Genomic DNA, 26,525 nt, shown 5'->3' on the forward strand with positions numbered 1-26,525 from the left:
AGACTCTGAGGAGAGAGGTCTTAAGTCCATACTACCACATAGGGAGTTAGCATTAACTTCATAATATTCAGCAAACATTGCAAAGCCTCCTCCCTTCCTCACCCTCTAAATTCCATTTTCCATTGTCTTGGTTTATGTGGACATTTCCTCAGTTACTGAGTGTCTGCTGTCTGTTGGCATAGCATTAGACACTGAGGACTCAGTAATGAATAAGGCAGAGTAACCGCTCTCCAAGAGCCCACAGTGAAGTGGGCAAGTGAGAAAGTAAGCAAATTTACTACAAACTGGTATGTGCCAGAGTAGAAGCATGCACAAGGTGATATGAAAGTAACAGAGAAGGGGCTGAAGAGCATCAGAAGATGCTTTCCAGAGCAGCTAATCCCTGAGCTGAATATTAATAACAAGTTAATCAAGTGGCCAGATCAAGAAAGTAACATGTGCAAAGTCACTGAGGCTTATCATGAACTGCCAATAGATGAGTATGGCTCATACCAAGGATATATTTAGGGATATAGCAGGGACAGAAACTGGAAAGAGAGGCAGGAGTCAGATCATGAAGGTCTTTACTTAATAAAAACATAATAGTGTATCCCCATGTACATCCTCTAGGTCAGACTTATGTCTAATCTACCGAACATACACCTTTTTATTGGCCCTTACAGCAAATTTATATAAGTTGATTTGGTTGCCAACATTTAAAATCATGAAAAATCCAAATTTCTGTCTTCTCTTTAAAACCCAGAAGACAGGGTACAGCCCCATGGCGTAGTGGTTAAGTTCGGTGTGCTTCGCTTTGCAGTCCAGGTTCATGGGTTCAGATCCCGGGTGCAGACCTACACCACTCATTAGCCATGCTTTGGCAGCGACTCACATAAAAAGTGAAGGAAGACTGGCACAGATGTTAGCTCAGGGACAATCTTCCTCAAGCAAAAGATGAGGAAGATTGGCAACAGATGTTAGCTCAGGGCTAATCTTCCTCAAACATAAAAAGCGGAAGGTGGGCAACAGACCTTAGCTTAGGCCTAATCTGCCTCAGCAAAAAAAACCCCCAAAACTCAGAAAACAGCACTGGACTCAAATTCCCAAATTCCAATTAGTTACAGCTAAATTAATGCTTCCACCTTCACATGAGAGACAGGCCTTCTATGCTCTATAGATGGTCTCCCTCCCATGATCTCATCCCCAACTCATTTATGTTATGTGCCTGGCCCCTGAAGACATCTACATTTGCAAATCCTGCTCTGTGCCATGTTGGTCCAATCTGATACAGCTTCTTATAGTAAAGGGAAGTAAATCATAAGTTTCCATGGAAATCGTTATCTTCTTAGTGGTTGGAAATTACTTAGGTGGTCCCTCTAGAAGTAAGCTGGCCTACAATTAAATTATCTCAGCAACACAAAGAAGAGCATCATGTTTCTAAGTGAGTTCTATCTGTTAGTTCTAATGACTAACACCCAAAGGGGAAAGAAAAAATTCATATAGAATGACTCTTCAAAGAACTCAATTCCATTTTTCATAACAACAAAACTTACACATATCTAGGAATAAATATAACTAAAAAAAGCAAAATGTTTAAAGAGAAAAATCATAAAACTATTAAATGACATAAAAGAAGACCTAAATAACTCAACGATGTTTGATATTCTTGGATGAGAATATATATTACTAAGTTGAACCATTTTTGAGCCATTTTTGTAGGTCAAAATATTGGCAATTTCATTTGTTTTGATCTAAAAATAAATATGACAATTTCCCTCACAATATTATATAAATTCAGTGGAATTTTCATCAACATCCAAACAGTGCTTTTTACAAAATTTGACAAACTAAACCTGAAATTCATATTAAAGTATAAAGAGCCAAGACAATTTTGAAGAAGAAGGGATCACACCCTACCACATATCAGGATGTATTATCAAGCAATCACAACTTGTGTGAGATAGATAAATAGGTCATTGTAAATGGGTTGAGAGCCTAAAAACAAAACCACAAATACACGGAAACTTCGTATCCAATAGAGCCGGGGCCACAACTCAGTAGGAAAAAGACAGAGTTTTCGGTAAATGATGCTGGTTAATTGGTTAATTATATGGTAAAGATTAGATTCTTACCTCACACCATGCACAATCCTTCCCCAAAAGAAAATCCAGATGGATTAAAGACCTAAATGAGAAAAGGCAAAACTCTAAATATATCTTTGAAACAGATTTTTTTACTTTTAGAAGAAAGTATATATAAGGGGAATGACATCGGAGTAGGAAAAGATTTTTTTTAAACAAGTAAAGAAAAGCACAAAGGATAATGAAAAAATTGATAAATTTGACTACATTAGAATTTTAAAAGCTTTTGTCTTAAAAATTCAGCATAAACAAAATTTAAACTTTTAAAAGACTGTTCATAGAATGAGAGAAGACTTGCAATATATTTAACCATGAAAGGATCAGTATCCACAACATATAAAGAACTCTAAAATCATTGAGAAAAAGACAAATAGGCTAATAGAAAAATGGGCAAAGCACATGAATGAGCAATTCACAGGAAAAAAGGCCTGAGTGGCCAAAAAAATAGAAAAAAGATGTTCTGCCTAACTAGCAATCAGAGAGAGACAGATTAAAACCACTGTGAATATCATTTCATACCCATCATTTTGCCATCAATTAAAACACCTGATAACCCCAGGTATTGGTAAGTACATGGGGGAAAGAGAATTCTTACTCATTGATAATTAAAGTGTAAATTGGCATAGTTTCAAATACAATTTTGTAATAGTAGAATTGAAAATAGGTATCCTATAACCCAGCACAAGGAGATGTGTGCATAACAGTGTACACATAGCTGTGTTAGATGTGCATTGTAGCCTTTTTTGTAATCGCAAAAATGTGAAAACTACCTAACTATCCTGTAGTAGAGAAGTGGATTTTTTTCATCTGTGGCTTTTTTATGCAATGGAATATTATACATCAGTTAAGAATGAACTCCATACATGTGTATCAACAAGGATAAATATTAAAATATTGTTGAATAGGAAAAAAACAAGTTGTAAAAGGATACATACTGTATGACACCATTTATTTAGAATTTTTCAACCCATAAAACAATATTATATATTCTACAGATATATACCTATGTAGAAAAAGGACAAAAACATGCACAAGAAGGATGCGTGCCAACTTCAGGATAGCGGTACCTCTGGAGAGAGAGGCAGAAGGAAGGGAAAAAGTATAAATTTTATTCATATTAAAAGAGAGAGAGGTTTAAAGCAAATATGGCAAAATGTTGACATCTGATTATCTTAATGGTGGGTACATGGGTTATATTTTATTTAGCACTTTTTAAATGTTTGAAATTAATTGCAATGAAAAAATTAAACTAAAAAGAAAGCCCTTTTTAAGAGGTGAGATCCTCAGGAGAACAGAACCTATACTATAGGAATCAGGTCAGATAAGTGAGTACGACCAGGTTAAGGCATTAAAGAAACTAGAGAAGATGACTACGAGTAAATATGGACGGAAGATTTGAGGAATGGGAAAAATTTATAAGGGTAGTAACTGGCCAATTTTTGTGAGAAGGGAAATAAATAGCAAGAGCAAAGAATGAGAAAGGGCCTGATGAGGTTTGTGAGTGGTTTGTATGATGGTGACGCATCAGTGTCTTTGTGCCATTTGTTACAGTGCAATAGGAGGACAAGTCAGAAAGAAGAGCTTTGTCTGTTGTTTTTGGACAGCCTCTCACGTCATCTCCTCTCCTCCATGTGATGGAAAAAGGAAACCGTGCCAGATGATGCTAGCTCATCAGCATCCTTGGCGCTATCCTCTCACCTCCACAATTGTACATCTGCCTCCTTGGATGAAATCCAAGTTCTTTGACTTTTTCTGTTCACAGTGTTAGCCTTAAATTGGGATTTGAGTGATAGACCATAGGTTGAGGTTCAGGTCGGCTGCAATGGAGATGATTGTGAGTTGCAAGATAGCTGTTATTATAAATGTTCTTTGTCCCTGACCACTCACTATCTAGCTATACTACTGTCTGTGATTGAAAACTGTAAGATATAGTATAAATGGCAAAGCTTCAAAGCTTTCATTAAATTATCTCAATTGATCCTCACAGTTATACCACTAAATAGGCAGAGTAGGTATTATTCTCATTTTACAGGTGGGGAAACAGCCCTAAAGAGATTAAATGATTTAGTCAAGGTTATGGGGGAGAGCTCTCATTTTTTTCCTATTATCTGGGCCTAGATTATTGGAACCATCCTGGACTCATCTCTGTCTATTCCTGTATCTAATAAAGCACTAGTTCCTGAGGCTGTTTCTACAAAGTGTCTGTTTCCATTTCTTCCTCTCTACTTCCTTTCCCACCATCCAGATTTGGATCCTCATCATTCCTTACCTGCATTACAACTCGTGAGCTGGACTTCCAGATGCCACTTTTTCCTCATTCCAGGCCATCCTGCATTCTCCTTCTAGACTAAACTTCCTTAAACATTGCTTTCATTATGTCATTTCCCTGCTCAAAAATCGTTGTGACCCTTTCCTTCTACACTGAATGGAAACTCTTTAGCCAGATTTCAAAGCTCTCCTTAATCTGAACTCACCTTTTCCAGTCAACTACTCAAAACAGGTGCTTTGAAAATGGAAATGGCTAACAAACACATGAAAGGATGTTCAAAGAAACACAAATTAAAACAACAATCATTTCCATCTATCAAATCAGCAAAGTTTGGTGTTTTGTATTTTTCAGATGATACTGCTCAGAACTGGCAGGACAATGATAAAACCTCTTATCCTTTGCTAGCAAAAGTGTTAAAGGGTAGAATCTTTTTGGAAGGCAATTTGGTTATATGAATCAAGAGCTTTTGACCTAAAAACTGTTTCTGGAAATCTACCTAAAGGAAATAGTCTGAAATACAGAAAAATCTTTACGCCTAAAGATGTTAACTGGACTGCTATTTATAGTTACAAGCAATTAGATATAATCTAATGCCAATCAATAGGGTACAGGTACATAATGAATGGTTCTATTAAAAGTATCTAAGAACATGGGGGAATACTTATACTATGACATCAAAGAGTGGGGGGAAGTGAGTACATAAAGTTGTATAATCATTAGGAGAAATCTCATGTCATTTCACTACTGAATTTTTTTTCTTTCTCTCCCAGCACGCTATTTCACACCTTTTTCTCTCTTTTCAAACCCCCCCCAATTCCCTTCTCTTCCTCAATTTAAACAGATGAGCACCTCTTATTTACTTACTCCATCACCAAATTGTCCAATTTACCTGTCCCTTTATACTCTACCATCCTTCCTGTTGAAATGAATTAACTACCCCTACTTCTATATAAGGCCAACTTGGCCAATGAATTCCATCCCTCCTCACTTGTGGCATTATTCCTTCCATCCCTTGCATAATCAGTTTCTCTCTCTCTCTCCTGGGTTATTCCTATCAGTACATAAACATGATGTAAAATTTCACATTTCAAAAAAGAATTCATTCCTTGACTTCATGTTGTTCTACCTCTAAAGTAACCTCCTCACCATCTCTACTTCACCACCTCCTGTTTTCTCTTTAAGTGACAGTTATCATGCGTTTACTCCCACATATCACTGAAATGGCTCACTGTCAAATTCAGTAGTCAGTTATCTCCCTTCATCTTAGTCTCTCAGCAGTATTGAACATAGCTGACCATTCTGTCCTTTGTGAACTCTTTCCTTGGACCCTAGGAACCATGGTCTCCTGGTTTACTTGTCACCTCTTGGGCTATTCCCTCCTAATCTCTAGGTTGCTGCCTCCTCTTCCTCTTCCTCAAAGTTCCCAGTGCTTAGCCTTCAGACTTGCTGTCTTCCCTATCCTGAATCACTTCCTATGAGGTTAGTTTCCATTCTTATGGCTTTACATGCCTTCTATATGTTGATTCCACATAGCTGTCTCTAATCCTGATCTCCTCCCTGAGCTCCCAGTGAAACTTCCTCTTGGATGTGCAGTGGGCACCTCAAACTTAATGTGTGTGAAACAGATCTCCTGACTTTTTCCCCTCAAACCTGCTCCCCAACAGGAAAGGTATCATTACTTTCCTAGTTATTCAAACCATTAACTTTGAAGTCAAACTGCTATGACTTTTTCACATACCACATGCTAATCCATAAGCAAGCTGATTGGTTTTGTCTTCAAAAATATCCCCCAAGCCACCAATGTTTACCATTTCCAACATAGTCACTCTAGGATAAAGCCACCATATCTCCTACTGGACAACTTCAAGAGCTAGCTAACTGCTCTCCCTGTTTCCACCCTTGTCCCCATACAGTCTTGTAATCTCCAACGGCTTTCTTCTGTGCTTAGAATAAAATCCTAAATCCTTACCCACCCCCGTGGGGTCATACGGGATGTGGGCCCTGCCTAGCTCTCCTCTCTCCTGCTTGCTTACTACACTCTAGGCATAATGGTCTTTCCACTGTTCCTTAAACAAGCTCATTCCTGCTACACAGATTTTATATTTGCTACTCTCTATGCCTAAAAAGCCCTTTTCCAGATCTTCAGATGGCTCATTCTTTCCCAGCTTTCAGGTCTCTGCTCAGACATCACCTCCTCAGAGAATCTTCTCTAAACACCCTACTAAAACAGCTTCTTCACCCTCCTTAACCCAGGATCCTCTTAACTTAGTTAATTTTCTTCATAGATTTTATTGCTACTTGAAATTACATAATTTATTTGTAATTCTCCAAAACTATAATTTAAGCCCTTTGTTACAAGGATTTACTTGCCTTGCTTATTATTGTATCACTAACCTCTAGAATAGTGTCTAGTGCATGATAGGAGCTACAAAATATTTATTATATGAATGAGCAAACTGTGTAAAAAAGTCCACTTTAAAAAGACTAGAAGAAAAATATCTGGGAGGTAAGATTGTAGGTTGGTTGGTTGGTTTACATTTTCTTCATGTTTTCCAATATTTCTCGAATTTTCTATATTGAATATATCTTTTATAATCGGGGGAATAAAAACCATTTAAACTAACAAAATATAGCCTATTGTCTTGTCAGGCCCATTTTATCATGATTCCAGAACAAGTGCTCAATGAACATTCATTTCAGCATCCTGCCTTTCCTCGGGCCTTCCTTTCTCCCCTCACCTCTGATACTCCTTTAAACCTCAACTCAAGGCCCACCTCCTCAATGCTGCCTTCCCTGAGTATTCCTATCCTTACTGATCTCCCTCCTTGCCCCAGACTTTGCATTTAATTGGTTATGCTGTGCCACATTTATTCATTCTCATTCATTAAACATTTTCTGTTTGCTGGTGTATGAGTGTATATGTGTGAGAGAGAATATATGTATATGTGTGTCTGGTATTAGTTAATTTTCCCCCCAGCAGATACCATGTCTCAGCCTGCAACCCCCAAAGTCTCTAACAGAGACTAACGGCAGAGTAAGTACTCAATAAATACTTGAAGTACTTGGTGTTAAAGTGTCTGGGTCTTGAAGCCAGGGTCCCAAAAATTCATGGAGCTCCTTCCATGTCACCATGCCCCGTAGTAATACCTCAGCTTGTATTTACTGAGTATCACTATGTGCTGTGCACTTGCCATTCATTTTCACACTTATTGAGTAGGAACTCAATAAATTTCTATCTTAAGATTGAGGAACCTGAAACTTGGAAAGATTAAGTAACTTGCCTAAAGTGACTAAACCTGAAGTGATAAGGCCTAGATTAAAACAGCCCAGGTTCTTTGCCATTATGACAAATGAAACACGATTTTCTTTGACCCATCTGCCACAAATATAATGTGCTCTCAAACTGCATGCTCTTGGTCAAGTTACTTAACCTCACCAAATCTCAGTTTCCACATGCATAAAATGGAGACAATGATACCTTACAGGGTAGTTGTAAATGTCAAGATATGAATAGTGAGTGTCTCGTGTCGTGCCTAGCGCATAGCAGGCATTGAGTAAATGATAGTTATTATTATTAGATTTGCTACCTCCTTGATATTTGCTCTTTAAAGTTGGGTATGGCAGCCCCATCTCATTTCTTTCCACACAGTGAACGGCCTTGGTCAGATCCACATCTCCAAAGCTGGGGATCAGAGCTCTGCTGTGGTGGGAAGGTGCTATTAAAAAGCCTGGACCAGAGAAAACAAATAAGCAGCCCTGCCCCAGGTTAACGAGAGCTCGGATTTCCTTGTCTGAATGCATAATGATAGGAAGAGGGTTGTGTTACAGAAGTAGCTGTTTTTGTTTGTCGTCCAGGCCCACTAATCTAAACATCTCTCACTCTCAGGAATTATTTTAGGACCAGGAAGCAGCACGCTGTTTATTGAAAGAGTCACAGAAGAGGATGAAGGCATCTATCACTGCAAAGCCACCAACCAGAAGGGGTCTGTGGAAAGTTCAGCATACCTCACTGTTCAAGGTAAACAGCTGCTTCAGAAAGCAACAAGAAACTCTTCAGACATCTATTTCCCTGTTTGTTTAACTTTCCACCTCCCCGTCTCCTGCTGCTGCTCCAGTCTGTTCCTTTCCCTGACCTCCTTTTCCCCCCCCTCCCCGCCCCGTCCCTCTGAGAAGGGACTGTCTGGTCCCACCTGGCAAGGCAGAAGGTGAAGACACTGGCTGGCCACCCTTGAGAGCCCGCCATCTGAACAGAGTCTCTGTAAGGGAAGTAGCTCCTGGAAGAGAGGAAAGCCAGCTGCTGCCAGAGGTATGACATTGACCCACAGAGAATGGCTGGAGTGCCCACACCTGTGAGAAAGAAATCCAAAAAGGAAGAAGACGGGTTGTAGATGGGTGAAAGAAACCCATGCACTGGAAATTGTTCATTCTTTTTCCTTTTCCAGTTCCCATGAGTTAGACATATGCTGCTCTTCCATCTGTTTTCATAAGCTGAGTTTTAACACAAAGTAGGCTGCAAAATACTATCAGAGAGAAGCAACGCATAACAAACAGATCACATTTAAGAAAAATATTCCAAGTGCTTCCTCTTCATAGGCCTCAGATACTTCACTGAGCAGCAAAATCCAAAGAAGTCTAATCCTACCCTGGACTATGGCCATGTAGTTTCCATCTAGAAAAGGGTTTAGATCTCATTTCAATTCCCCAAGGCCAAGAATCATCTAAAACATAACATTTACAGCATCATAAAATATCAAATTGGCACCTCTTAGATGTAAATATCTATGGCACATTGAAGTTTTACATGAAAAGATGGAATCTGTTCAGTAGCCTATTTCCAAATGCTCCCCAATAGACTTAGAATATGTAAGTACCTCTTGGGGAGGAAACAGGGAGAAGGCAATATACATCAGCTCTTCTGCCCTAGAAACTTACATTGCTAAAGACTGTAACTGAGAATTCAGACTCCTTTAAAAGAGAAAATCATCTCCATTTCTTTTACAAGGAGATGATTTTAGAGAGTCTCCTGAAAAATTTGAAACTATCCTACCACCAATTTATACTTTCAGAAAAAGTCAGAAGTAGCATTCCCCAAACATTTTAGGTAATGATGCTATTTGTCTCCCAAATAATCCCTGTTTTAAAGTATTCTTTCAATTCTTCTGCTTACACACGAAGAAAATTTATTAAGTGTGCACCCCTCTTTAACACCTCCTTCTTCAAAGGATTGTTAATTTATCTTTGAACAAGGCTTACAAATCAGGCCAGGAAGAGACCTAGATCTGAGAGAGGAGCAGCAGCAGAGAGCAAGGAGGACCCCCTAATCCTCAGTCCAGAGGTATTTTCCCCCCATATGCTCACAACAACCCTGTAAGACACATAGAGCAGTTATTATGAAACTCCAAAGAGGACAGAAATGACTAACCTAAATCCTATAGCCAGGGAATGGCAGCCCTGCAGTGAACTGGCTCTCTTCTTAGATTCACTCCAGCCCAGCACATGGCTGTCTTCCCTGGCCATGTGTCTATTCCCACGCTTCTGTACTAAGGAATGTGAGTCAGCATTGACTGGGCACCTGATGGCTTGGGAGAAGCCATTGACTGAAGCAGAGATATTTATGCAAGTATGTAGGTCTTCCCAAAGACTCCACTTCCTTTCCCTTCTCCTTTTCTGCCAGGGTGACCTGGGTTTCCTAGAAGCCACACTGCTTTACGGTACCTGTGAGTTTCTTCTGCCCATAGCCATGACCACCATCCTTCTATTTGCCATAAGTCTGCTCTCCAGGAGGCCTGCTGTTATCCTTTTGTTGTCCAGGGCCAGAGCAGTGGCACTGTGGAGCCTCCCAAGCTGGAATGGAGCCAGGACTCTGACCATCAGTGAGCCTGACTCACGACATAATGCCAAGTGTGGCCTTTGTTCATGATGTTCAAAGACAGCCCGGAATGTCTTTTGTCCAGGCTCCCTCTCTGCTTCAGCCAAATCCTCCTTATCCTCTGAGGCCAGTTTAGATGCTTTCTACCCTGCAGTGTCTTCCAGAATGAACAGCTGAGTCAGATACTCATTCTCTTCTCTGCTCTTTTCCACCATGGTTCTTGTATCTTTAGTCAGTACTTATTTTATTCTGCCTTTTATTATTACTTAGGCATTGATATTCTTCTCTTTCCTACTGAACTGTAAGCTTTTTTATGAACTGTGTCTGACATATCTTTGTATCACATCCCCAGGCCCAGCACTTAGCAGGAGACTAATATTTACTTAGTACATTTATGTGCAGGCACTGTACTAGACTTTTGACATACTTAATCCCATTAACTTCATAAGAATCCAAAGAAATAAGTAATATTATCTTCAGTCTACAGACGGGAAGATGGAGACTCAAAGAGGTTAAATAACTTGCCCAAAGACACACAACGAGTACGTGGTGAGGCTGAGACTTGAGTCCATGTCTTTGTAAACTGCCAAAGGTTTCCACTCTTCCTCCATTCTTCTCATTCCTGAAGTGCCTTAGGAACTTGTCTGCAAAGCCTTAGCATAAAATTGAGGTTTTAGACTCTTTCAGTTATCCTGTTATTTGGTCTTCTCTCTACCTCCTTCTAGAGTCCTTTTCCCACTAACATTATGCTCTTTTCTGAAAAGTCAGACAAAGTTAAGAATACTGCTGTCACTGATAATTTCTAGAAGTTTCCATCAGCCTATATTATTTGCTCTTGAGGAAAGGGGAGATAATTTTCACTTAAATTGCCCAATCAGCTGCCATTGCATAATTTCTGACCTCTATCATCTTTTGACCTCATCTCTTAGCCTCCCAGCCTACCTACTTCTCCTCTCACCTTCTTCCAATCCATTCCCCAATCTAGAGTGATCTTTGTAAACAACTAATCTTATGATGTTACTTCCCTGCTTCAAATCTGGCAGTGGTTCCTGATTGCCTATTATCCTCATCCTGGCATACAAGGTCCTCCACAGGCTCTTTCTCCAGCCTCATCTCTTATCCTTCCCCACTCACTCCAGCCCTCCAGCCATACTAAATCTATTTGTGATTCCCTGAAGACACTGTGCTCCTCCTAACCTTCTGCCTTTACACATTGTTTTCCTTTTATTATGAAAAACCTTCCTTACCAACTTGTTCTTCTCCCAGACAACCCTACTCATCCTTTAAAATTCATTTTTTCTCTTGGGTCACTTTCTCTACACCTTACCTCCTGTCTCACCATCATTTTTCTCTCTGTGCTCCCATAGTACTTGACATGTACCTTTAATGCAATGCTTACCATTATTTATTATTCATTTTTCTATCCCAGAGCACTCAATAAATGTTTGTTGGATTAATCATCTTAGAAAACTACCATTGACTGTCTGAAATAAGAAATATATTGATATATTATTTAGGGCAATAGAGATATGCCAAATTCAATTAGTTGTTAGGTCAATAACTTATTTATTTGCCCAGGAGTATGCAGGATATGAAAGTGTAAGCCATGATCCCTAACCTCAGTGTGCTTTGAAAACCTAGTTGGAAGAAGATTAAGGTGCACATGAAACAATTCGAAAGATCAATAAACATTTTGAGCTCCTCCTAAGGGTAAAGTAGAAACACCAGTTTGTATAAAACAGACTACACAATGCTGCTAATAAGTGCTAAAGGAGCTCATAGAGACAAAAAAGGATATGGAGAGTGACTTGATCTCTAAAAGAGGATTTGTAGGATGTTGGATTGGCAAGGTGAACAAGGTAGGAAAGGACAGCAAGTTATAAGGCAACTTTGGACCTTATCTACATGGACATCTCCCTTGCAACAACAAAATCTAAGTTATTCTAACTATTTCCTATTGGCTGGTCCCTTGACTTTTCTGAGAAATTGGTCCTTCTGACTCATGACCTCTTTTCCCTCATGTAGCATTAATTTTCAATATCACTTAGAGAAATGGTATAATTTGCAAGGTGGCTGCAGACATCTTTTATATATATGGCTCCTTCTCTTTACCCATTATTGCTCCCAACAGCCATGCTTTTTAAGTTCTTGTGTCTGCTTTTTATAGTTTTTCTGCCTTCTTCTCCCTTGCTCTCTTGTAATTTTTTTTTCTGCTCTCAGAATGACAGCCGTATCCAACCTCTCTGCTTAAAAATTGTGTTGAGCTGAGAAAACAGATTACCTGATCTGCAATCATCAGATCATACCTGAAATACTGTACCCATTTATAAGCCAAGCATAAATAAATGGAGCCATATCCTAATAGGGTAATGATAAAATAGTGCGGGGAAATGAAGATGTTTAGTCTAAAAAAGAGACAACTTGGGTTGACATGATTGGTTTCTTCAAATATTTAAGGAGCTTTCAGACTGAGGAGACATTTAACTTTTATTCTTTGACAGACCAGAAAATATAACTAGACCCAAGGAAGGGAGGTGGTGGTAAAGTTTCAAGGAGGCAGGTTTCGGATCCACATAAGGATATAATTTTGAATAGGAAGAAGTTTTGAAAGTTGATATTATGTGGATCTTATGAGTTAGATGCAGTATCTTGAAGGGACGTACTTTGGGTTCATTGAATAAAAATCTGATTCTTGGATGCTGTTCAGAATAGTTGAATGCAGTACCTGCTCAGTAATTTTATCAGTGAAATTGGATTCTTGCTCTAGAGTCTAAATCATTATTCTTCTCATTCTGGTGGCTGTGAAACATTCCCAATTTAGACTTAATTTTCTAATATATGCATATAGACCCTTCACACCAACCTATCTTGTCAAGTTGAGTTTAGGAAATGAAATCAGGCAAATGAGTTGTGTCTATGGCTATGTTTAACAGATTTAAAGAGGTTCATGAATTAGCCAGGAAGGAAACTGTCTGCTCTTTTTATTTCCTTTGAAAAAGGATTCTTATAGTCACAGATAAAACAATGTGTTATTTTTGTATCTGAAAGGATGAGTGGCCTGGGGAGTCCAAGTGTAGCTTCTTTAAATAAGCACAGGTCTTGTTTGGTTTGGACTGCGTGCGCAAGCACGGGAGCACAGGGGAGCTCTCAGAGGGGAAGTTCTAATATTAAAACAACAGCAACAAAACTGTTACTAACCAAATTATTTCTGAAGTTAACATAGCACTCAATAGCCCATGGAACTCAATTGGGACTGTTACAATGAAAGTGCGGCACATTTTCATCTAAGGACTTAAGGTAAACTATACTTTATAATTATTATTGCAAGTAATAACCACATATATAAAAATACATTCTTAGAACAGATTTAGGCCTTGCTATTGAAATGCTATTTTAATAGCATTTCTAATTTCACAGGAGGAAACAACTTGAAGAATAATTACCATTTGAAACATTTTTTTGAGGATGACTGATGGATACAAAAAATCATGGGAAGCACAGAAGGACTGCCTCAGGGTCCTGCAGTCTAAAGACTTGAATTGGCATTATAGATGTCGTCTATAAATTCTGTGCCACAATAATTGCAAATTAACACATTTCAGGAAAGGACTCATACAGCAGGAAGTATAGACTATGTTCTTTGATAAAATTCCAAGAGTAAAACCTGGAAAGCTCGAAACGGAATTGTCTTGAGTATCCAGCCACTCTTTTTTATCGCCCTTAGCCAGCTTGCAGTTTTCATTTCTCCTTTCTGACTCTCCTCTGATCCATGACTGTCCTCTACTCTAGCTCCTCTCTTCCTGAATCCTGCCCCCAAACTCACTCCCATGGCTATTCTGGTACTAAGAAGGATGTGATAAACTAATTCACATGAAGATGTTGGAGCCTGATGCTACTCCTCTCATGGGTGTTGGCAATTCAGAAAAGTTTCCCAAGGAGAGAAGAGTTCTCAAAACAGACAGATGAACTTGCTGTTCACTAGTTTCACACAGGAGGGCTGGGGACAGGATAGACATGCCTTTGTACTTCAAATCTAAACAATGACATCTGGCCTTGATCAAGAATTCAAAAAATGGTGATAGAATTCAGTTAGGGTGATATGACATTTTTGAAGATAATTCTTGGGGTAAAATAATTTAAACTCAAAAAAGATTCATCTTAATTCCTCCTGTGGAAACTAGGCTGGTAAAAAATTGCAGGGGGTCAAAAAAGTGGGTTTTAGGCTTAGTGAACTTGCTGTTAGGCTCTGTGAAGGCCTGGGACTATGTAATTATAATATCATATGCTTATTGAACACACAGTGCACTGTTTTAACATAACATGCATTAGCCTACTTAACTTTCCCAATAATTCAGTGAGGATTTTTTCTACTTACAAGTGAGAATCTGAGGCACAGAGAGCTTTAGGACTTTGTCCAGGGTTACAAAGCTAGGAAGTGGCAGAGCTGAGAACTGGATCCATGTTTAACCCTTCTGCTCTCCTGCCTCTCAACCCTAAGGCAGAAAGCCCAGTGGTCAAGAGGACCCACTCTGAAGTGAGGAGCATCAGTGCTCATGAGCTGTGTAACCTTGGGCAAATTACTTACCTACCTGGTGCTTCAGTTTGCTCACTCGCAAAATGGATGTTAATAATGGTATACAACTTTACAGGGTTGTTGTAAGGATTAACACATTTAAAACAGTATCTGGCATATAATAGCAACTTTAAATGTTAGCTAACATTATTGTTTGTTAACATAAACCAAATTCCATTTCAACAAAACTTTTTGTATTATAGTTTTCCTAGACTTAATCAGTGTCACCCAAATTGTGTTCCAAACCACAAAATTCCTGTTTGACCTAAGGGTTTAACTTGCTATAATAAAAATATGTTACAGGACTGATGTCACATAATAGCAATTTTAAATACCTTTACCAAAAATTACTCTTTCAAATGTACTTCAAATTTAATCTGAATACAGTATTTCTATACATCACTGTCCTTAACAGGGGTTCCAAGTGGTAAACATAGATTCCTAAAAGGCTTCATAAACAGTATGAAGGCCAATTTTAATATTCCAATAAGTCTTAGAGAAATCATATAATAAGGTTAACTGGTGACTGGATTTTAGACAGAATAAGGTAGTGCTACTTGACTGGTCCATGAGGAGAGTCAGCTCTAGGTGTCTCTGATTAATTTAATTTTCATCCACATACAAACATTTATTAAGACATCCTCGGGGCCAGTGCTAGAGATGCAAAATTAACAAGAAACATACCCCTCTCTTGAAGTCCTAACAGTTTAGTGGGCAATAAACCCACATAAACAGTTACCTCAAATTAATGACAGGACCAGAGAATAACATCTAAGCCACCCTGCAGAGTGTCAGGTAAATTTCTCAGGGAAAGTGATGACTCAGTTGTCTGCAGAGAATGATCGGTATTTGGGTCGAAGTCTGATTGGTTTTAGAAAGAAAAGACAAATTGTGATGTATGCAATATGTTTGAATGAAAAAAAATTCTCTTGTACTTGAAGTCCAAAAAGTGATAAGGAAAAAAAGGAAAGGGGAGAGAGAGTAGGGAGGGAAGGCTTCAAAATAATTGCTCACACTAGGTTTACGTATTTCGCCTGTGAGGTCGAGTGCTGTTGTCATCTCCACATTGTAACGATGAGGAAGCTGGGGCACTGAGTCCTTGGTCTAAGACAATGTTGGTTGTAGGGTCACATGAAGGCTTCCTGCGCTTTCCTCATGAAACTTGTGCTCACTCTCTGAAGTCAAGGCAGGCCCTGGGGCCAGGAGCCCTGGTCTTTTCCTTGGTGATCTTCCCCAACATCTTAGGAAGCACCACCCAGGTATACTGCATGAACTGAGTTGTCTGGCTCTGCTGCTTGTTGATTCAAGCAGTCTGGTGCCACACAATGCCACATGTCAGGGTGCGATGCTGCCATACCACAAAGCCCAGGCCCTGTACACCCTGCCATCCCCATCAGAAAGGCTCAAGGCAGGGCAGCAGGACACTGCACAGCTGCACAGTCTCCAGACAAGGCACACCACCCATCGGAACTCAGTCCATCCCCTGGGTGGCACCTTCCTTCCTGTCCCAAGAAGAATGGTATGAAGCCTGGGAGGGTAATTGACATGGAACACTCTGTGCAACAGGGGCAACAATCTGTAATAAAAGGTACAATTACCTGAACTCTTCAAATTGGCCACATTCTTGTCAGGATCCCATATAAAAATAACCTTGTACCATGTCCTAATGCTGGCCTTTCACACACATCATATAAGAGTGAGTCTCTGAGGCCCAGTGCTAACTCCTCATTATTGTCAAATCCTACCCACGTTTCCGCTGGCCTCCTTTCCCCTGCAATGTGCAGCTGGACTATTTCAGGCACTGAGCTCATCAGCTGTCACCAGCCAGTCGAAGCTGGGTCTAGTCAGGCCAGTGTGTAGATGTTTGACCTCTGAGAAAACATCCAAGAGCTGTATAGAATGAGATGCTGCTGACTTAAATCAGTCTACCCAGCATAAGAATATCCTAACAGTTACTTTTAAAATAAAGATAGAGATCAAGCTATCAAATAAGATAGAGATAGAGCATAGCTACTACATTGTATCTTGTAAAATTCTTGTTTTAGTTTTCAGTAAGCAGTGATAGAATATTAAATAGATCTTTCCCTTCTAATAAATGTTTATCTTGAAGATGTTTTTTAATGAGTTGATTCTTTAAATGTGTAAGTGCACACAAACACATTTGATCCCACTGAAAGGAATTTTGCCTGAGTAAGGACTGTGGAATGACTTTGGGGGTCAACTTCCTGCCCCATGGAATGCAGTGAGAAAGTTCTCACAATGGGAGGGAGTCTCTCCCGAGCATTCCATGCAGGAGGCATCTGCAGAGGTTTTATACAGACAGCGCCATGTCTCAAAATGCGATCAACGTCTCCAACAGCCAGAGGCCACTGTGCCCTTTGCAGGTCCCAACCAGATTCCACAAAACTTATTTGCAGCATAAGCAAAGAAGCGTGTGTGTGAATATAGCAAGGCAACATTAGAATTCTCACTATAGTGGAAGAAATCCAAACTCATATTTACTCAAGTTTACAATATTCCCATCGAGAGGATGTGTACTAAGAGAAAGGTTATCATACTTTGAAACTTCTTCGAGGAAGTTGTTTTCAATCAATCTCATGAGGTTCAGGGAAACTTAACCACAAGCTGACACAGCAGCAAATGAAGCTAAATTCATTCATTCACTTGACCAATATTTTCAGCATGCCAGGTACTCTTCCAAACACCAGAGATATAGCAATGAACATGAGAAACACAATTCTACATTCTGCTGCTTCACTCAGAACTTTGAACATACCCATCAGTCCAGACTGAAGGCCAGACTGAGCTCTAGACCATGTCCTTTCACTTACCACTATATAGCAGCACCCAGAACAGAGCCTGGGACACAGGCGGTATCCCGTATGTTTACTGGATTAATACACACAACCAGGAATTTGACTCTGAACCCTTTGAAAGTTTCATGAAATTCTTCGGAGACAAATAAAGCAAAACATAATTTATCCTTTAATTCACTGAATGGGGATATAAAGATGAATAAGATGTGGCCTCAGCCCTCAGGAAGCTTACATTCTGGTGGAGAAACTGCAAAGGCCAAAGCATAAAGGTTCAGAAGGGCTGGTATACTTAAGAAACTACAAGTATTTTGATGTGACTGGAGCAAGCGGGAGGACAGCAGGAGATGAAGCTGAAGAGATAGGCAACGCTGGGCATAAGGGACCTCAGGATATGGATTTTTATCTCTACAGTGACTAGGGGTGGGGGCAATGATAGAATTTAGGGAGAGGTGTAACAGGATTAAATATATGACTTGGCAAGATCACTCTAGCTACAGAGTGGAGGAGAGACTGAAGGGAGCCCAGCCTGGTTAGGAAGGTAATGCAGTAGTCCAGGTAAGATCTGATGACCTTGATTAAGGCAGTGATAGTGGGGTAGGTCAGGAGGTGAAAATTTCATGAGCCATGGAAGCAGAACAGGCAGGACTTTGTGATAGACTGGATAGAGAGAAATCATCAGTTTCCCCTCTAGATTAAAAGGGATACACTGTGGCAGGGACTATGGCCTACAGGAAGTGTATGTACTTGGTGGCTAATGGTTAAGAGAGAAGAAAGAAGAGGTTCAGGTTTCTAGCATGTGTGTTTGCAATTATTCAGGGCAGAGAGCCTACACTGGCTCCACTGCCTGCAGCATTTAGTTTAAACTCTCCACACAGACGCTCAGCATTCTCTATGGTCTGGTCCTGTCCTCTATCTTGCATTATACTGCCATCAGTGCCCTAGCCTTCCCAAGTCTGGGTCTTTACTCATACTGTTCCCTCTGCCTATAATGCCCTCCCCTGCCTTCATCTCTGTAGGTCAAAATCCATTTCAAATGTTACTTCTTCCAAAAAGCATTAGATTCCCTCAACCTCCGAAACTCTTTTTATCTAATTTCTTTGCATTTGCCTTCCATCTCTTGGTTAGGCTGTGACTGAGCTCCTTGAGAGTGACAACTTTCCCTTCCTGCTCATCTTCCTATCTCTTCCAGCCTCCAGCTTTGCCTATAGCAGGACTCAATATGTCTTTATTGAATTGAAACAAAGAACCCCACAACATGAAGTACTCATCTATGAAATGGGGATATTATTGCCACCGACTTCACAGGGTGGGAGTGAGGGCTTGGCACATAATAAGTGCTTGATAAATGATATCATTCACATCATCATTTCTAAAAAGAGTAAGTTTCGATTGTTCTCTGCCTAATGTAATACTAAGCCTCTGTCTCCTTTTAATGAAGTTAAAGGATAAGGGCCTTACTTTAGAATTTCTGGGAAACTGTCCACTGGAATCAATAAGCAGGGAACTACTGTTCTGGCCCACTGGGGCATTCCTTTCCAAATCCCAAAGAGTTTCGTCTCTGGAGGCTTCTCTCGAATACTTTGGGTCTTTTCTTTTTGGTCATGGAGGAACAGAGCTCAGCTTTTGATCTCTGTGATTCTGGGAAATGAAGTGATTGGGAAGAATCCCACTCCAGCAGTCATCTCTTCTCATCTCAGCCCCTGCAGGCTGACTGCTGCAAAGGTCAGAAATAGAGCCCCAGGTGTGGAGAGCGGGATGTGGGTGGTTTGGCCTGGCTGTTCCAAAAGGAGTGAGCAGGCAATTGTGACAGTCCTTGAGTTTTATTTTTATTTTTTAAATCTACTTTGAAGAATTTTGTGAGTCCCAAAGGAGCCCTTTTATGTCATTTCTTTCTTTTTTCTTTAGAATTTCCTCTAAAATCCATTAGGGAGATTTAACATATTCCAGATTTAGGACTTTAATGGGCTTTTGTTCCCGCCTTAATTTTTTCCCATTTTTAAATTTCTCTTCTGATTTTTAATTAGCTATTTCTGGGATTACAAAGTTTGCAAACTTAAGAGCAAAATTTCTGTTGACAGTCTTTTAATTTACGTGTGATTTACTGTGATAATATTGTGGACCCTGCCTGACTCAGAAGGTAAGAAAGGATCTGTCCCAGAGACGAATTCTTGTGCCAGCAACCGCGGTCACCATGATGAGCCATGTAGGGGCACTGGACCGCTTTTATAAAACCACAAAGACCTTAAGTTTGAGAATTGCTTTTTAGCACCATCTTGGTGTTTTTCTCTCTCCAGGAACCTCGGACAAGTCTAATCTGGAGCTAATCACTCTGACGTGTACGTGTGTGGCTGCAACCCTCTTCTGGCTCCTATTAACTCTCTTTATCCGAAAACTAAAAAGGGTAAGATCATTTCAGATGAAGTTCTATGCTCCAATTTACATAATATTCTCAAAGCCCTGTCTGATGTCTAGAGCGGGCACTAAGCAAATGTTACACCCTCTTCTTCCCCTTTTCTCTTGTTCCTGTCTCTGACCTGGTGAACACTGAAAATGAATCATTCGAATGTCTCTCAACCACAAAGTGGGATATTCAAAAGAAAAGCTAGAGCAATGGACAGATTAATATTTCCAAGGGACAGAACGGATAATTTTGATATAAAATATGTAATAGGGGGCCAACCCCGTGGCTGAGTGATTAAGTTCGTGACCTCCACTTTGGCGGTCCGGGGTTTCACTGGTTCGGATCTTGGGCGCGTACATGGCACCACTTGTCAGGCCATGCTGAGGCGGCGTCCCACATAGCACAACCAGAGGCACTCACAACTAGAATATACAACTAGGTACTAGGGGGCTTTGGGGAGAATAAGAAGGAAGAAAAAAAATGTAATAAAGTCTTTAAGTTAAATTCAGCATGGGACCTGTGAAGCCTTCATTTTCTTAACCTCACTCTCCACTAAGAAACAAAAAGGAAAAAGCAAAATAAAGACCCACCTCTGACTTATCGCTCATAACATTATGGAAGCACAAAGAAGTGCACTGCTGTTCCATACTCTTTGAGCCCCACAATACAGTTAAATTCTTTGGAGTGTGAGGTTCAGGTTGGAAGTCAAGACATCAGATTTCTATAATTACGCCTGCAGCACAACCTGCTTCTTTGAAGTTCAGTGGGGAGTCAACACTCACTCACTCACTCATTCATGCCTCAAATATCTCCTGTGTGCCTGCTCCATGCAGAGTGCAAGGCCTTGTGTAAGGCTCTCTGATGACAGTGGAGCAAACACTGACGTGCAGTCTGTGGAGGAGACTGTCTTTAATCAACGACATAGACAAACGTAAAACTGCAACTAGAGTCAGCTGACCAAAAGATGTGTAAGGGAGTTGGTCAGGCAAAGAAGGGAGGGAAAAGTGTTGCAGGGAGAGAGAAGAGCAGGTAGGAGGCTGGGGCAGGGCAGAGGGAACACCATGAGAACGAGAGACTGACAGAAGCCCGTGTGGCTGCAGTGGTGGGAAGAAGGTGTGAGGTGAGGCAGGAGAGTAGAGGAGAGGAAAGGCTGCACCACTTGACCAGGCAGGGCCTTGTAGGCTATGATAAGGAATTGAGTTTGTATTCTAGAAGCAACAGGAGGCCTTGGGTGGAGGGGGTTGTTAAGCAAAGGTAGGCGATTCTAATTGTGAAAGATTTGTGTCTGGAAAGCTTATTTTGGCTGCTGTGAGGACAACGGACCAGAGGGGGCAAGAATGAATAGAGAAGACCCTAGCAGAAGACTTTATAGCAGTCCAAGTAAGAAATGATGGTAGCTTAGTCTAAATGATTAGAGTCAAGAGATATTTAGGAGGTAAAATCAACAGGACTTGAAAAGTGCCAAGAAGGCCTCCTCAACTTCTAGAGCTTTATTGGCCCTTAGCAATGTGTCAGATCTCGTGGGAAGCTCTTTATGTAATATCTCAGTTAATCCTTCCAAAAGCACAAGGAGGTGGATATATTATTATTCCCATTTTATAGAGAGGGAAACTGAAGCTCAAAGAGGTAAAGTAAGTTGCCCAAAGTCACAAAAATAGAGCTGGAGCTGAGTTTTGAACCCAGGTTGTTTGATCTTAGACTTGATATTCAAAACCAATTATAGTGTTGGTATGAGAGGCAAGGCTAGCAGCCATCCTCTATGGCAAATACGTAACATCAGGCTTTTGCTATAATGAGTGACTGGTTTTTAGACACGACAATTAAGGCCACTGCTTTAGAAGGAAACGAAAGTCAAACAATAGCATTTTGAAAGGGGAGATACATCATATATGGAAACAGATCTAACAAAAGCAAAACTTGCCAAATCTGTACGGGAGGTACAAAGGCTATAGGAGTTCAAAGGAGGAGAGGGGGAGAAAAAACTTCAGAGAAGGCAAACTTTAGAGACAGACTTTGAAGGTTGTGGCTGGAAGGAAAGAAGCAGAAAAACACAGCGCACCCTACTCCTTCCCACTCCTCAGAATAGGGCAGGAGTCTGGTTATTTTGCATATACGAACATAGTGGAAATAAAACTGGAAAGGTAAATTGAGAATAAAATGAAGAGGTTCCTTGTATTTCAAAAAATCTATGAAATTTTGATGTCAATAATAAAGGATGAGAGCAAGAGATTATCATCTTAATAACAGAGTGCCTATGAAATTTAAAAAGTGGTTGTGGAGGAAAAGAGGAACAAAGCATCAAAAAATATTACCAGGGGGCCGGCCCAGTGGCGCAGCGGTTAAGTTCGCACGTTCCGCTTCTTGGCGGTCCAGGGTTCGCCAGTTCGGATCCCGGACGCGGACATGGCACCGCTCGGCAAAAAGTCATGCTGTGGGAGTTGTCCCATATAGAGGAAGATGGGCATGGATGTTAGCTCAGGGCCAATCTTCCTCAGCAAAAAGAGGAGGATTGGCAGTAGTTAGCTCAGGGCTAATCTTCCTCATAAAAAAAAATATTACCATGTGCTTTCTCTAACCACAATGTAAATTCCTCATTGATAAAGACTGTATTTTATCTTTTTATCCCCTGCTGCATGGCCCAGTGTGATAATTATAACTAACATTTATTGATGTTTACTATATACAAGGCCCTGTTCTAATAGCTTACATGGATTATTTCATTTAATATTCACAACAACTCTATGAGATAAGTACCATTATTAGCACTATTTTATGGATAAGGAAACTAGGCTTAGAAAGATTAAGCAACTTGCCCAAAGTTATGTGCTGGTCAGAAGCTGAGCTTCAAATCCAGGCAGTGAGCCTCAACACCCGGGCTCTGAAGCACTGAGCTGTGCAAGTTCATGCCAAGCACCTAGTAGCTGCTCAGTGTTGTCAACTGAAAGAATAAATATTTGTCCACTAAGATTCTACTATCGTATTCTCCTCAAAGCTCTTAAGGTTTGTTTAGTGTTTCCTCTCATCTTCCTTATTGAGATAAACCACAAAATTGTGTAGATGTCACATGGGGAGATTGTCTTCCATTGCCTGCTCCCTTGCCTCCACTAACACCTCTGCCAACCTCCCCTCACATCCTGCAGAACCTAGGATGTCCCTTGCTAGGCTTCAGCTCTCCTATGCTCTTTGAGGATTTCAGATTATTTCTCATGGACTTGGCTATATTGGACACTGAAAAGTTTAGTCATAAAGCCTACTCCAGCAGTGTCTCTAATGAACACCCAGCACCCTGGTATAGGAATCTATAGACGCACATGAGTGTCTGACAGGCCAGGTCCTTAGAGTCTAATACCACTGGCAAATGCAGTTTGTGACAAACGTGCTCCATATCTGTTTTCTACTCTTTGTGGAGGCCAGGCAAATCCTTCTGCTTTGAGTTCTTTGTCACACATTTTAGTGATAATTTCTGTGAGAAGGAGACTGATTGTAAGTGATGGATGAGGTGAGCTGTGACAGCCCAGAACAGGGTGAGTAAGAGCTGAAGAATGTGGATGGGTGTGAAATGGTGTTTTTGGAGAGGTTGTCTTCTCTACTGAACTCTGATTCTCTTTAAGGAAAGGCCTTGAAAGGAAGGGCCCCAAAACTCATTTAAATGAAGTTTACATAACTTCTAGGCAAGAGTTATCAAAACCTACCTTATATGGGCAAGCATACTTCTTTTCTGTTCTCTCACAGAAACGTAGTCATGAAATCTACAATTAATTAACAGGAAATCCACCCACTGATATAAATCTAAGACACTAAATGTAAATCTAGTTATCTACGATCTGAAATAAAGGGTATTTTCGGGGCTTGATGTGCATTACCAAGATGAGACACTTGAAGGCAGATGCCATCTTACTTACTTGACATCCTACCAATGGTCCAACGAACTCGGAGCATGGCTTTAAGTCTTATAACCTATTTACTCCCTGGCCTTTGAAATAATCAAACTCTATTTCTTACTGAAGGCTAATCTTAATTCTAATCTCACTAATGGACCCTCCATTCTTTTCAAGTAGCTGCAGCAACTAAGAGGCCAGGCCTTTTGAGTATATTTAAACACTTCACATGAACTGTGCCTCTCCACTGTCCCAGGGATCTTGGGCTTACTTTGCCACCTCTGGCCTTTCTTGCAAATGTGGAAAAGTCACATCATAGACCCCACTGCTGGCCCATCTGTCATGTATATTCCTGCTTGTACAGAATGGCCACAGAATGTTATTTTTAGTCATTGGAACGATTTTACAAAAATGCTATACATTTTTTAGAGAAGGACTTTCATGATAATTGTTTAGCAAGCAATAAGGTCTCTGGAGAATCTGAGTGCATTTTATCTGAGATAGGATGGTGGAGCTAGTACTACAGAATTTTAGTGTGGGAATAATAAGGGGTTGTTTAATGGAAATTGCACGCTCAAGTGTGATGTGCATATGTGTATATGGTGAGGTACTTTCTGTACCCAACTACACTGTTTTAACCAAATGAACCAAAATAGCAGCAGATGTTGCCAGGTATTGTTTTAAATTGGATAGCTGGTGTTTTTAAAGTTGTTTCCTTTTGGTGACTTGAGATCTCTTTATTTTTCAGTCTTCTTCTGAAATAAAGACTGACTACCTATCAATTATAATGGACCCAGATGAAGTTCCCCTGGATGAGCAGTGTGAGCGGCTCCCTTATGATGCCAGCAAGTGGGAGTTTGCCCGGGAGAGACTTAAACTGGGTAATGTATTTGTTCAACAGATTCCTAAGTCCATACAGAGCACCTAATACAAGCAAACACTGTGCTTTGAGAGGCGCAACAGTAAACTGGGCTGGGGACTCCGCCCTCCAGCTGCTCACACACTAGCAGCGGAGACGGACACGGAGGTAAATTATCCTAAGAGAATGCTGAGACAACAGGACGAGGGGACAAGGGTGCACCTGCTCATTCTTCCAACAGTTACCAAGCACCTTCTCTGAGCAGCAGGCACCCATCTAAGCTCCGGGGATGTAAAGGTGTTTGAGTCTCTTCCCTCAAAGGGTGAAGGAGACAATCACAAGAGTAGGGAAGGGAAGGGAGGGGATCAGTTTCATCAGGAGGCTTACAAGTATAGACACTCCTAAATAATGAAACTTTTGAGGAGTTAGAAATTTATAACCCAGAACACAATCCAGGATAGCGAGGAATAGTGAAATCAAACTTTTGGTGAAAGAGTTGGTGCTCTTCAAGGCTGTGGATCAAAAAACCCCTCTGTGCAAATCCACAAGTTACATACTTTGAATTTCCCTGGGTGTTTGGAATGTCTAGACAGAGAAGAAAGTCCTAAGGGGTCATTTAAGTTTCCTTTTTGAAGAGCAAGGACTATTGTTTTCCAGGTAACACAGATGTTGTAAACACTAGGCAGTTGTGCTTTCCCTCAGCTTAGTGCACCAGTTCCTCCAGCTCAGACATCACAATGCAAATCCATCTCCAGCCCGTGGTGCTACAAAACAATAGGAGCCTCAATTACGCTTGCCCAGAATATTTGGATCGTGGCTTCTAAAAGTTTTCCACTCACTCCCATGTGTACGCCAGAATCATTAGTAGTTGGAACTAGGAAAAGAGATCATGGATCCAGTGTTTCTGGAGCTTGTCACTCGCAGTGTAAAGTTTCTGCTGTTCCAAAATCCAGCTGCATTGCCTCCACTTTCCCCACACACAGACTACATTGGGGTGGGGGTGTGAGGGGAGAAATGGCTTTTCTTGTTCTCTTGGGCCTTGAAATGATTCCACTTACATTTCTTCCTACATGAAAAAGAATACTTGGCCCCAAGAGTATGTTCTGCTTGGCTTGGGGAAGAAAACTGGAAATCAGTAAAAAGCTGGAAAGACACGCGAAAGCCAGCCATGGCTGTTGACAGAAAAAAAACATCGACTAAATTTAGAGTAGTTAAGGGCAGGTGGCACACAAGATGAGTTCCTTCTGCGAGTCTAAATTATATGGCAGCTAGCCCAGCCCCTCAGTAACCTTGGCAGGGAACATGGGATAATTTTCCCATAAGCATAAGCCATTCTCAGGCCATGTTGCTTTCCAGGGTTATTAGTCACAATCAAACATGCTTCTTCCAGTACAGGATACATGAGCTTTCTGTCCCATTTCTTCATTCCTTGGCCTATTATCACTGTGATCCATATCACATCGAGGGAGATTGCTAACCCTTTTAGCAGAATTCCTCTGGGGGCCTATGGGTTTAGATAATCTCATTTCAGGAGATTCTCCTTGTTGAAGATCTTTCTTATGGTTCTTGTTCTTCCTGGAGTTGCCAGATGCTATGATTTGACTAATGTACATGTGAGTGTCTCTGATGGGTGAGAGAAAGTGTCGAGTCAGCTAACTCTTTTAATGCAGAGCATGGCTGCAAGGGCCAGAGGAATGCTCCTCCTTCTAACGTGGGAGCAAAGAGGCCCAAGATTTTTTT

The 26,525-nt window shown here is 40.6% G+C and overlaps 1 protein-coding gene across 2 annotated transcripts in view; it reads left to right on the forward strand.

Moving 5' to 3' along the window:
- FLT1 (fms related receptor tyrosine kinase 1) overlaps window positions 1-26,525 on the forward strand; it is a 171,755-nt gene that overhangs the window by 110,896 nt on the left and 34,334 nt on the right. The window contains exons 15-17 of one of the 2 annotated variants that reach the window (XM_046665096.1): window positions 8,276-8,407; window positions 19,942-20,048; window positions 24,675-24,807. In XM_046665096.1, coding sequence (XP_046521052.1) covers window positions 8,276-8,407; window positions 19,942-20,048; window positions 24,675-24,807 — 372 coding nt within the window. The remainder of the gene's footprint in view (window positions 1-8,275; window positions 8,408-19,941; window positions 20,049-24,674; window positions 24,808-26,525) is intronic. The other variant, XM_046665098.1, reaches the window with a different exon arrangement.

Source organism: Equus quagga, chromosome 6 (assembly GCF_021613505.1).
Source record: "Equus quagga isolate Etosha38 chromosome 6, UCLA_HA_Equagga_1.0, whole genome shotgun sequence".
Taxonomy (NCBI): Eukaryota; Metazoa; Chordata; class Mammalia; order Perissodactyla; family Equidae; genus Equus; species Equus quagga.